The following is a 13,700-nucleotide window of genomic DNA, read 5'->3' as shown; positions in this document are numbered from 1 at the left end:
ATGGGTCAATTGTTATATCTGATAAGCCAAAAAGATTCTTCCCTTGACCTTGTATCACTCTCCCCATATAAGCTCCACTAAACAGAAAATGCCACCCTAGCAAACACCAGAAAGATCCCCAGTGTGAAGCCCAAATCCACCAAATGAGATGACCTGAAAAATACCTTCTTTTAACTAGAATGAAATTTTTATTTATTTGTCTTGAGTTCAAGATGCAAAACTAAACATTGCCGCTAAAAGGAACCAGGACACCCTGGTGTAACAGTTGGTTGATTCTGGGTCTGGGACAAGGAAAGTACAAGATGATCCTGCGTATCTTGTACCAGGAAGAAAGGAAGTGCTCAAACACTGATGGGTTATAATGGCCAAATCTGGGGAAATCTGAGCATCGAAAAGAATAATAATGGAAATGGAATGGGGGGGGCCTTTTCTCATAGAAGAATGTCAGTTAATAGACATCAGAGAAATGATAGAATCACAACCATTTTATAATCATCAAAATAACTTAGGCAACTATCATCAGTGGATGCTAAAACCACTGAGTGACAGTTACTAGAACAAAATATTCAAACAGTCACAAAATATCACCCCACAGGGTATATATGAATTACAAAAAAAAAAAAAAAATAGGTGACACTTTGCAATGGGGAAATCTAAAAGGCATGTCTCTAACCAAGTCAGCACTCAGTGAACTCAGTATCACCAATAACAGGACAAACTGGCATTTTAGGGCTCGTGGTTTAAGGTACTTAGAAGACCACAATATCACCGATGTAGTATTCTTAAGGTGCCTTGGTGGCACAGTTTGTGCTCAACTGCTAACCTAAAGGCTGACAGTTGGAACCTACCCAGTGGTACCATGGAAGAAAAGGCCTGGTAATCAGCTTCTGTAAAAATTATAGCCAAGAAAACCCTACGGAGCAGTTCTACTCTATAACACATGGGGTAGCCATAAGTTGGAATCCACTCAATAGCAACTAACAACAAACGACAGTATTCTTGGCAAAAATATTAAGCCCGAATCTGATGATGATAAGACAATCAGACAAATCTGAATTGTGGAACAATCTACAAAATAACTGGCTTGACTCTTTTTAAAAAATGTCAGTGCTGTGAAAGACAAAAAGTAACCAAGTGATTGTTCTTGATTAAAAGATGCTATAACTATATATCAAGTAAATGCAATGCACGGACTTTGATTGGAAACTGGATCAAACAAAGGAAAAAAATAGTTATGATAGACATTATTGGGACACTTGTAAAATGAATATGAACTATATATCAGAAAATATTTTTATATAATATTAACTTTCTTGAGAAATATCACGGTGCTCTTAAGAGATATCTGCTGAACTATTTAGGTATAAATTGTCTTAATGAAAGGAGCCCTAGTGGTGCAGTGGTTCAGCGTTTGGCTGCTAACTGAAAGGTCAGTGGTTCAAACCTGTCAGCTGCTCCATGGAAGAAAGATATGGTAGTCAGCTTCTGTGAAGATTTACAGCCTTGGAAACCCTACTGAGCAGTTCTACTCTGCCCTATAAGATCACTATGAGTCATAATGGACTCGATGGCAGCGGGTTGTCACCATGATGTTTGCAATTTACCTTCAAATTGTTGGGGGTGGTGGAAAGAGGGACAGGAGGGGGCGCAAGAAAGCACCTGTGGCAAAATGTAAACAATAGAATTGACACAGTGGCTGCAACAATGGTCTCAAGCATAACAACGATTTTGAGGATGGCGTAGGACCGGGCAATATTTCGTTGTGTTGTACACAGGTCGCTCTGAGTAGGAAGTAACTCAACAGCACCTAGCCACATGAGTGAAACGTAAGTGAATCTTCGTTGTGATATTATGTTAATTATTTTTTAGGTAAAAAATTTTTCAAAGTGAAAACTTAGGAATTTGCTGCAAGGTTATAGAAGTATTTCAGTACAATTTATACTCTCAGGTGTACTGGATGGAATACGCTAACAAAGGGATCAGACATGAGTGCTTATAGAAAAGAAAATATTCCTTCTTAATATTCCTAAAATAATGATATTTCACACTTACATATTCAACATGTGTAGGCACTCACTGTGTTAAGTGCTTCAAGTGCTTTGCCTCATTTAATTCTCACAAAAACCTATGCAGTAGGCACTATTTTTCTGGTGAGGAAACTGGGGCTCAGAGAGGTTTAAGTAGCATGCCAGTGTCAAATAGTAAATGGATGAGCCAGAACAGAACCATCTTCCTGACAAAAAAGCCTGGTCTTTCAACATCTCTTTCATACTGACTCTATGGCCAGGGACTCTGACCCTGTATACAAAATCTAGTTGCGTGAGTTTTGTATTTATATTTGTATGCATATCCATAGAAATATATATGGATTTGTTAGAAACTGGAAAGAAATTCACATAATTTTATGAAATTGTACTCTGTCTACTATCAACCTGGTAGTCACCAGTTTATGAAAGAAATTATCAAGTTATTTTAAACTCTGTTATTCAATATTACCACTTACATTTATTATGATAATCCAGTATCCAACAGAGCCATCCATATTCAATGGAGCCATCATATATACCATGGATGGCCAGTTCTGAAGCAAAAAAAAGATAATTTTTAAATTACTTATTTATAAAATTGTATCAAATCTCAAGTCCTTTATTATAGGAGCAATATAAATAACAAGACCATCATTTACTAGAATATCCCTTTTAATTTTCAAAATACTGTCACAGTTATCCAATTTTTCATTGTCTCTGGAACATCAATATTTATATTGATGGACAGAAGTGTTGGTACTGTAGGGATGAAGCTCTATCTAAACTGATTTGATGATATCACTCAGGGTTCAGGAGCCCTGGTGGCACAGTGGTTTAAGAGCATGGCTGCTAACCAAAAGGTCAGCAGTTTGAATCCACCAGCCGCTCCTTAGAAACCCTATAGGGCAGTTCTACTCTGTCCTGCAGGGTTGCTATGAGTTGGAATAGACGTGTCAGCAATTGCTGGGAGCCAGGCTGCAAGGGCGGCCCCTCTGCACCCACTGCCCCCAGCATAAACATCGAAGAATTCCTGAAAAGTCAGGAATATCTCTGTCATCTGTGTTATGTGTCTATTTCATTTTCAGCCTGTGTATAGCAGAATGTATAAGCATAAAATTCCATTATAGATTTAGGGACCTTTGGACGGGGGGCGTCCTACTCATAATCCCCTGGTGAAATCTCGGGTAGGGACAGCCCGTGTGTTACTTGGGGATCAACATGAAGTTGTCTTAGGGGAAAAACAAATAGCTCGACTATGGAAAACAAAAACAGGATGGTGGAATCCTGGTATTTACCAAGGCCCTTTTGTGATTAAACCACCACCCACACATGACCCCATAAAAGTGGAAAAACAAAAGGCAGTGAGTTCTCTCAGCCAATCTCTCAGCCAATTACAGGTCAACTTTCTCGTCCACCCCGCTCACTGCTGCGCTTGACTGGTCTTTGGGTATAGAGATTGGGCTAATTGTCCTTGGCATAATCGTGGACAATATGACGTAACCCAAAGTGGCTGGGCTTCAGGAACTTGACCACCCTGGACAAGATGGACAAAGCCTATGTAACAATGATTTTGCAAAAAGATTAATTGTTATAAAAACTGTGGAAGGTATTGCAAGATTAAGCATAAGTGTAAAGCAATATGAAGTCAATTATTATTTTGTGTAAAAATATATCAACAAAATATTCTCTTCAATTAAACAAAAAACTCATTGTACTTGTGTATGTATGCGGAACTGTACTATGTGTCACTTGGAAAATTATGTCTCTGGGAAATGATGTTTATGATTATATCTTGTACTGCCCCTTTATTGATCATGCGATGTTATGCTTTTGTAAGCTTATGATATAAAAGACCATGTAAAAAATAAAGAGCAGAGCCTTCTTTTTCTGCAGAATGAAAATATAAGACACTCTACCGCTCATTTCTTTTTCGCCGAACTCTACCCCTCCTCTGGTAACCCTGTTCATTGCTGAGGCTGGCCCCCGGCAACTGGCGCCCGAACAGGGACCTGAAGGTAAGCAACGTCGTCTCGGGGTAGATAGGGCTGTTGCCTAGAGCTAAATAAGAAAGGAGAAAAGCTCCCTTTAGCCACCCCGTCGTTAGAGAGGACGGGGATAGGAAAGGAAAGATAGGCAAAACATATGAGAAGTTGTTAGACCCCTGTATAAGCAGGAGAATACTAGAAAAACACTATGGGACAAACATCCTCTGCAGAAAGAAAACTGTTTATTGATATCATCACGTGTATGCTCAAAAAAAGGGGAACCGCGGTGACTAGAAGCCAAGTAGCTCGGTTTTTACATTTTGTTCAGGAACAATGCCCCTGGTTCCCAGAGGGAGGCTCGGTTAATTTGGACATATGGAAAGCTGTGGGAGAACAGCTACAAAAATATTATACTAGATGTGGTCCTGAGGGGGTGCCTGTTGATGCTTTTGCATTATGGATGCTTATCAGAGATACTCTTGACCCAACTCCCGATTCTGTTAAAGCATTCCAAGTACTAGACAATCCTGACTCTGACCCCACTTTAGAGGAGGAAGAAACACCTCTGCTTCAGAAACATCCTTCTGTAGCGTCTACCCCTTCAGCCCCTCCCTTTGTTGGTCTATCTAATCCAATCACGAATGACACCCTGAGCCCGGAGGAGCAAGTCGATCTAGAGGAGGAGGCTGCTAGATATCATCAGGATGAGGATATTGTTCTTCCTTTACGAAAGTTGCAAATTGAGTCACAGCCTCCAAAGTATGAGGTTAAATCATTGACCTTTACTCCTCGAAATAGAGTACCTTTACCTCCCCCACCTCCTTCTCTGACAGGAAAATCAAAAATCAAAGCAGCCTTAAAACAAGGCTTGTCTGAGGGAGACGTTACCCTCCCTTTGTGCTTTCCAGTACATTATAGCGGGGAATTTGATGAGGATGCAGAATGGACTCCTCTTTCTTATAAATTCCTCAAGGAGGATAAAAATGCCTGCAAAGAATATGGACCCCTGTCTCCATACACATTGTCGTTAATAGATATTCTGTCAACCAGCTGGATGACTCCTTATGATTGGTATCAGCTGGCAAAAACCTGCTTACCAGGGGGTAGTTTCTTGTTATGGAAAATGGAAAAGACCTGACCCATTAATCTCTTGTGGAAGAGGCTATGCTTGTGTTTTCCCACAGGACAAAACTTTCCCTTTGTGGATACCCGACAGACTCATCAGACATGCAAGACCCAAAAACCACCAAAAATCCTCCAACACTTCTTCCCTCACTGCTCACAAATCTAACACCTTCCACGACTCTTCTGAGAAATCTGTCTCTTGAAAATGCTCCATCTACACCCCCACCTTCGCCTGTCTCTAGTTCTTCCTCCTCTTCATCTTCTACTCCACCCCCTATCACTGACTTTATACAACCCTCTACAAATTTCAACAACTCTTCATCTCGAGACAAAGTGCGGTGGAGAAGCCGGAGATATACTCCTTATTCAAGAACCCATCGAACCATTGCGGCTGAGCCCCCAACTTGGGGCCAACTCAAAAAACTTACTCATCTGGCTCACACCTTAACCGTGGATCAACATATTCCCGTAAATGCGGGTACTCTTTTTGTGGCTATGCTCGCTATTATTTCCTGCCAGGTATGTGTTGTTACGGCTGATATACATTGGGCTTATGTCCCAAAACCTCCTATATTTCATCCCGTCACCTGGGAAGATCCTTCCCCCTCTGTATTTACTAATAATTCTGCATTACTGGGGGGCGAAACCATATTTTGGAACCCTCAGGGCTTTAATTCTAATTATTCCTATTCTGGTATGTCAGATAATCCTCCTATTTGTATTCAATTAAGAAATTTGCAAAAAACTATCCCTGGCTGTATTCCTTTTGGCTTCAAATCAATGATTACTGACTCACCTAATGGAAATCAAAACCAATAGCCTTACAGATTATTATGGGCTCTACGCCTCATCCTTCCAGAAAAAACTGACTTTCTTAAAGGTATCCCAAAAGTACACACTCCTCTTTTTCCTACCTGTGATAAGTCGCCTCCTGAGGATTCTAAGAGCAATCAAGATTGGGCTATGATTGACCCTTCAAAAGGATTTCCTATTTGGAGAAATTGTATGTATAATTCACAAGTTGTATATGCTTTGCCTAAAATGTCTGCACGTCTTATTGATTGTAGTATTTTAAATCCTGAAGATGATTATCGTCTATTTTTACAATCAGCTCGATATCGTTTTAATTGGCAAGATACCTTAGTCCCTCTCCCACAAAAAGTTAATCGTTGGCATATAAATGGATGGGTTCCCCCTATTCTTTCTACCTTCACGGGTAACATACATCCATCTTTGTGGAGACTGGCAACTGCTGCCGGCAATGTCACTTTGTCCCGTCCTTTTAATAATGAGAGTTTTGATATTCAAGCTTGTGTACCTGCTCCATATGTGTTATTAATTAGCCGCAACAATCACTCTAGTATTGTTATAGAAAACAAGAAAAAACATTATGTTAGTTCTTGTAAAAATTGTATACTGACCAGTTGTATAAATCCTGCAATTCCTGTCGAAAGTATGATGATTTTACAACAGCCAAAATATATTATGATTCCTGTACATTTACAAGAAGATTGGTATGATGATTCAGGCCTAGAAGCCTTAAAACAAGCTTCTGCTATTTTATCTCGAGCCAAACGGTTTGTAGCAGCTTTAATACTGGGGATTTCCGCTCTCATAGCTTTAGCAACTTCTCTTTCACTTTCTGCTATGGCGTTAACACAACAGATTCATACTGCAAACTATGTAAATAATTTAAGTAAAAATATTACTCTAGCCTTAGCCACACAAGAAGCCATTGATAGAAAATTACAACAAGAAGTTAATGCCCTTGAAGAAGCAATTCTATATATAGGACAAGAAATCACTAATCTCAAAGTGCGACTTACTTTGAGATGCCATGTAAGTTTCAGATGGATTTGTGTTACTCCACTGCCTGTAAATACTACCATACATAATTGGGAAAAAATCAAAAATCATATCCAGGGCATATGGAATCATTCCGATTTGAGTTTTAATATTGACAAATTACATATGGAAATACAAGATATTACAAATGCAAAAAAAGATTTTTCCTCTTCTCAAACAGTCGAACAATTTATTGATTCCTTAAATTCCTTTATTCAAAAACATAGTCTTAAAAACATTCTGTTAAACACGGGTATTTCTTTAGTTTTATTCTTGATTTTGTTGTTCTTTCTTCCAGTCATCTTCCGAATCTTAAATCAAGCTATCCAAAAGGTGGCTTCAGATCTTCATCTGGCGAAATTAAAAAATAAGAAAGGGGGAGATGCTGGGAGCCAGGCTGCAAGGGCGGCCCCTCTGCACCCACTGCCCCCAGCATAAACATCGAAGAATTCCTGAAAAGTCAGGAATATCTCTGTCATCTGTGTTATGTGTCTATTTCATTTTCAGCCTGTGTATAGCAGAATGTATAAGCATAAAATTCCATTATAGATTTAGGGACCTTTGGACGGGGGGCGTCCTACTCATAATCCCCTGGTGAAATCTCGGGTAGGGACAGCCCGTGTGTTACTTGGGGATCAACATGAAGTTGTCTTAGGGGAAAAACAAATAGCTCGACTATGGAAAACAAAAACAGGATGGTGGAATCCTGGTATTTACCAAGGCCCTTTTGTGATTAAACCACCACCCACACATGACCCCATAAAAGTGGAAAAACAAAAGGCAGTGAGTTCTCTCAGCCAATCTCTCAGCCAATTACAGGTCAACTTTCTCGTCCACCCCGCTCACTGCTGCGCTTGACTGGTCTTTGGGTATAGAGATTGGGCTAATTGTCCTTGGCATAATCGTGGACAATATGACGTAACCCAAAGTGGCTGGGCTTCAGGAACTTGACCACCCTGGACAAGATGGACAAAGCCTATGTAACAATGATTTTGCAAAAAGATTAATTGTTATAAAAACTGTGGAAGGTATTGCAAGATTAAGCATAAGTGTAAAGCAATATGAAGTCAATTATTATTTTGTGTAAAAATATATCAACAAAATATTCTCTTCAATTAAACAAAAAACTCATTGTACTTGTGTATGTATGCGGAACTGTACTATGTGTCACTTGGAAAATTATGTCTCTGGGAAATGATGTTTATGATTATATCTTGTACTGCCCCTTTATTGATCATGCGATGTTATGCTTTTGTAAGCTTATGATATAAAAGACCATGTAAAAAATAAAGAGCAGAGCCTTCTTTTTCTGCAGAATGAAAATATAAGACACTCTACCGCTCATTTCTTTTTCGCCGAACTCTACCCCTCCTCTGGTAACCCTGTTCATTGCTGAGGCTGGCCCCCGGCAAGCAATATATTTAGTTTTTGTTTTTTTTTTTTCGTCTCAGGGTTCAACCCCCCAAAATACACTGCTTGTCTTTTGCCTTGTTTTTATGGATGTGGAGGACAGGATACGAGTCTCTGACTATGCTGGTGAGTAGAGAATTTGTTTTCCAAAATAATCTTGATAGATTAGAAAGATGTAATAAATAAAGGCATTGTGACCTAGGCCTAAGAAAAGTAAATAGAGGATAATTTCAGCAATATTTTTACAGAGTGCTAGAGTGGACATTTCAGACTTTCAGATTACCTGGAACAATGGGTTTCAACCCCGACTAAGTCAAACCTGGCGCTTTGGGAGGCAGTGTTGCATAATAATTAAGAACATGGATTCAGGAGTTAATTTGCCCAAGTGCAAATTTTGCCTTGGCAATCTTCGAGCCACATGACCTTGGGTAAGTTGTATGACCTCCTTGCCCCTCTGTATCCTAATCTATAAAGTGGGAATGCTCTGTAAATTGAGCACCCACTTCAATGCCACATAAACCGATACCTCAGTAATAGGGATCCCAGTATTAGAATAAGGGAAGTCCAACCAAAAACCAAGAACATCAGGGATATTTATCTTCCACCCGAGGTCATGAAATATCTGAGCCCTAGTGACAGAATAAGGGAAGTCCATCCCAGAAAAACAAGAACATCAGAAATGTTTTCTTCCACCCAAGGTTATGAGATACGTGAGTTCAAACAGTACCCGTAATATGGCTTATGAATGCTGGCCTTGCACATTACCAAGTTTGGCCAAGTCTTTTGTTGATCATTTGATGGCAGCAGACAAAACATTCTAGAAAACGACTGAATATTTTAAGTGACATCAGTCAGAAATACAGTCATTTAATCATCCCAGACCTGCAAAGTTACGATTATTTGCTGAGATTTGTGATAGCCACCAGTGCATAGATACCTTATAGGACAAAGTGCCCTATATAGAGTTTGTGGGAAACATCTCTACATGGCAAAGCCTCTAATAAGGTTTCCAGCGGGCAGCAGCCACTTCTTCCTAATAGACCAAACAACATCTCTAGGGATTGTAAAAACAATCAAATATATAAAACAAGGTACTTAAAATCTAGTATAAATATCATCAAACTGGATTGTGATGATGTTTTTCAAAGGCAGGTGGGATGGTTGTCCCCACCAGACCTTAATTAGATGAAGCTGAAGAGTAGGCAGAATCTGTCTTTGGTGCTTCCCCTTTTCCCCCTCTCCAATCCAACATCAACAATCAGTTCTTTCTTGGCTGTTCTCTGGATAACCAAGTCCCTCAACCAGGCAACCCCCCAGGCCTGTCCTACCAGCAAAAGCTTCTAAACCAATCAATATAAGCTCCTATTCTCTCAGCCAGTAGGACAACAACTGGATTAAAGTTATTCGTAAGGAGTCATTGTAATAGATAGGTTTGAATTCAGTAATTTGAATTTTAAAGGAGCACTTTACTTAGCAGTAATAGTGTTGCTATTAACTAATGAGATTACTAATAATAAATAACTTAATAGAGTTAGAAGATAAAGGAGGTATTTTAACAAAGAGGCCTTCTTGGTTCTTCTGTAAGCTTCTATAGCTCATGCACACATCTCAATGTAGGATAAATAGATTTAACTTATTTACAAGTTTGTCAACCCCAGCATGGTCCATGGAACACCAAACCAATGCCCAATGTCTAGCTGACATCTCTATGGCACCACAATAATTCTATACAGACCCACTGGCAAGAAAGAGTGACTAGACTTACAGGCAAATATTGCCACAAAGAGGTGAGATGACTTGGAACTGGTGAATCGTGTAACATTGCCTTGGTCTAATTCCTCCACATCACCAGCTGAGAGGCTAGTAGATCAAAACCCTTTCTAGAGTGGCGCAGGACCCTGAATACATCATCCTGAAAGCTCATTCCTAGTTCCCAGTATTTATATGTTGTTAGAAATAACATACAAATGAACATTGAGGCCAGGCTGGAGGAAGGTGCTGAAGTGACAAAAAGGCAGATGAGGCAGGAAGTAGTTGGGAGCAGGGACAGTTTTACCTGCTTTGCCTTGGTGATAGCAGGTGTGTTTATAAACTAATAACATGCGTATGAGCCCTTTCTCTTCTTTAATGTTCCTTATCCCTTACCTGCTGAGTCCCTGCCCACCACAGCCTGGGTTGGGTCAGCCCTGATGACCAAGGCTGGGGACACTCTGATAGTACTTCTATCTTTGTTGCTGTTCAAGAAAGCTGACCATGTGTTCCAACAAGCTTAGCATTTTCTCAGCTGTGGCAAGATGCACTTGGACCTCATTTGTGATAGACCCCTCATGGAGAATGAAAGCCGGTTTCTTTTTTCTTGAGAGAAAACCTGGCTTTCTCATTCCCCATATTTTCTGGGTTTGTTGGAATCAGCTCAAAAACGCCTCAGCAGTCTGTCTCTAGGGAAAAAGCAGCCCCTGAGAAAGGGCAATAAAAGGCAGTGCTTGTCTCTGATTCTTATTGGAAGTTCTGTTAAGATGGAGACATAAAAAAGGTCAAAGCCCACAGCCCACAGACAACCTAATTGTGCAACTAAGCAACTTTCCATAGCTTTGCATTTGGAATAGGAGCACTTAAAGGAGGCTCCCTCACGGCAGAAGCTGGCGGAGGAGGATTTAGGCCATTTACCTATGCAATGAGGCGAATGTCCTACTTGCTAAGTCTGGAAAGGTGGGTGGCAGGTGTGGTAGCATCCATTTTTCTGAGAACAGAGTTTGTCTCTTCGGTCCCACTTATGCCTGGTATCACCTCTGGGCAGGATTGTCCTGGAGTTATGTATGAAACCGTATGAGTACTCTCTGGAAGGTCACCAATAACACATTCAACCAAGTTTTCTCAGCAAACAGCGTCATTAACTTCATCCACTTTTGTGTAGCCTGGAAATTTACATTTAGTTCAGAAATCCCTGGAAAACAAAAGGAAGAGGAATCAATCTCATAGTGTCATCTATTTTTGGCTATTCATTAGGAGTTATAGGAGTTATCATGGAAAATATTGTCTAGATGATTTACTAATAGAGATTATGACATATTTTTGTTGTTGTTGTTTACCAGACTTTAAGTAAGAGAACCTTGAACACCACTCAGATTTCATGTTTAATTAAGAAATGATATTAAAAAAATTCCACACCAAATATATAAATTATCCTGGGCTAATACTAAGCAGTCATTGTATGAGTGACATAATCTCCGGCATGAAATACAAAGCCAAGTAAAGATATAAATGAACTTTTCAGTACTTCTCGAGCTGGCCCTTCTTGATTACCTCTATTATTGGGTATAAAGTATGGTTATGCAGTTCTCCAAATATCAGATGACCTTTATTAATTCAAATATAAGAGTGTTAAATCAGTATAATAACTGTCCCTCCATTAGTAAAGATAATTAAGAGCTGAAAGTATATATTTATTTTCAAGGAGGGTATTTGTGATTGTTAAGGTTGTGTATCACCTTGGCTGGGCCATGATTCTCGGGGGTTTGGCAGTTATGATGTAGTTTGGCAGTTGTATGATGATATGATCACTCCCATGATGAGATCTGATATAATGTGATCACCTCCACAATGGGATCTCTTGTAAGTAGCCAATCAGTTGAAAGAGAGTTTCCTTGGGTGTGTGACCTGCATGGAATATAAGTGGGCTTTCTGGCAAGGCTCATGGGCTTTTGCTTGCACTGCCTCCTGTTAATTTGCCCTCTGGTTCTTGGCACCTGAGTTAGTCACTCACCTGCTGTCTTGCCTGCTAATCTTGGGATTCTTTGGTCTTTGCAGCCTGTGAGCCAGAGGCCTGCTGTCTGACCTGCTGATCTTGGGTTCACCAGCCCCTTCAGCTACATGAATCAGGAGAAACCTCCAGCCTGATCCACATTCCAACCTCTATAACCACATGACCCATTTCCTTAATATAAATCTCTCTCATATATATTTATATTAATTTATTAGTTTTTCTTCTCTAGAGAAACCAGCCTAGGACAGTTCCTTCCCCCCTTTTAAATCTATTTTTTATTGTGACCTTTAGCAGACAACCCCCAAGTGAAACTGCTGAAAGCTCCATTGCTGTTTGGTGAATATGCAAAATAAACACGTTTCCAATGGGGAGGGTTCCCATTCTCTTGATGCCATTGAGAACTACAGGGGCTCCTACAGCAGTTTTTACGTATTCCCTGCTCTTAGTCCAGAACTCTGCAACTAAAACATTCAAAAGCTCACCACTGTATTCCACACTTTTCCTATTTGGTTCTTTATATCCAAATCCTGTTGACTTTCTCTATTGTTTCACAAACCCCTTCCTTTTCATGCCCTTTGCATTATTCTAGTCCAGGCCCTCATTACTTCTATCTTGGAGAGTGGTGTCAGCCTCCTAACTTATCTTCTCTCTCTTGGAATGGTAGACATTACTACTGTTTATGAGTATCATGCTCACTTCTACTTCCCTGGTTCCTTGAAGTGAGGCATGGAAGCGTAAATTACTCTGGCCAGTAAGGTCTGTGTCCTTGTTCCCTTTCCTCTATTGTGGAAAGTTATGTAATTCCAGAGAGTAGAGCCTGTGAAAATGGGGTCCTTGATGAGGATATGGTGGGGCAGAGCCCCTAATAACATGATGTGAATGTGTATGGGGAACCAATAAACCATGTTGTCTAAGCCACTGAGTTTTGTTTTATTATTTAGCTCAGCCTGACTAATACACCCAATCTCTCCTCCAATTTTCCTTGTACATTCTTGGCAGGTAATCTTTTTAAATCACAGGCAAGATTATTCTCAAGCAAAAGCCACTGCCCCAAAATAACCCAAATTTGTGGCTTCCAAGAAATCATGAGCTCTGTTCTCAACTTCCTTTTCCAACTTTCTCACTATACCAGTATTCTAGTCCAATGGAATGATTCACTATTACCCCTAAATGCTTGTGTCTTGACTTGGAATGTTATTTTGACTGGGGAAACTTTGCCCTGATTACAACGTGTTGAAGTCCAACAATCCTTTAGAGAACGGTGAGTGGTTAAGACTTCAAGTGGTAAGACTTCCTGGATCCCTGCAAGTGGACAAGTGCTCCCTCTCTTCTGGGTTCTCTTAGCAAATCATATCTCATTTGTGTAACATCAATTTCTATCTCATAATGAAGTTATATGTGTCTATATATTACCTCTCCAACTAGACTATAAGCCCACTTAGGACAGATACATTATTGCTTATTTTTTCATTTCCCTACAGTACTGTTTAGTTGCTCTATAAATAATTCATGAATTAAATATTAATCTGTGGGTAGGAAGACAGA

The 13,700-nt window shown here is 39.9% G+C and overlaps 1 protein-coding gene across 2 annotated transcripts; it reads left to right on the top strand.

The window, feature by feature from the left end:
* The first annotated feature begins 3,024 nt into the window (after window positions 1-3,024).
* Window positions 3,025-8,394, top strand: LOC135231230 (endogenous retrovirus group K member 113 Gag polyprotein-like). Of its 2 annotated transcripts, none has more exons than XM_064284549.1 (2): window positions 3,025-5,656; window positions 8,298-8,394. In XM_064284549.1, the coding sequence occupies exon 1, from the start codon at window positions 4,221-4,223 to the stop codon at window positions 5,148-5,150; it is 930 nt and encodes a 309-aa protein (XP_064140619.1). In that variant the 5' UTR covers window positions 3,025-4,220; the 3' UTR covers window positions 5,151-5,656; window positions 8,298-8,394. The 2 variants fall into 2 exon arrangements, with proteins under 2 accessions (XP_064140619.1, XP_064140618.1); XM_064284548.1 differs by having other exon boundaries at window positions 7,281-8,308.
* Window positions 8,395-13,700: the final 5,306 nt, after the last annotated feature.

Source organism: Loxodonta africana, chromosome 4 (genome assembly GCF_030014295.1).
Source record: "Loxodonta africana isolate mLoxAfr1 chromosome 4, mLoxAfr1.hap2, whole genome shotgun sequence".
Taxonomy (NCBI): Eukaryota; Metazoa; Chordata; class Mammalia; order Proboscidea; family Elephantidae; genus Loxodonta; species Loxodonta africana.
This window is presented reverse-complemented; position numbering and strand designations above follow the sequence as displayed.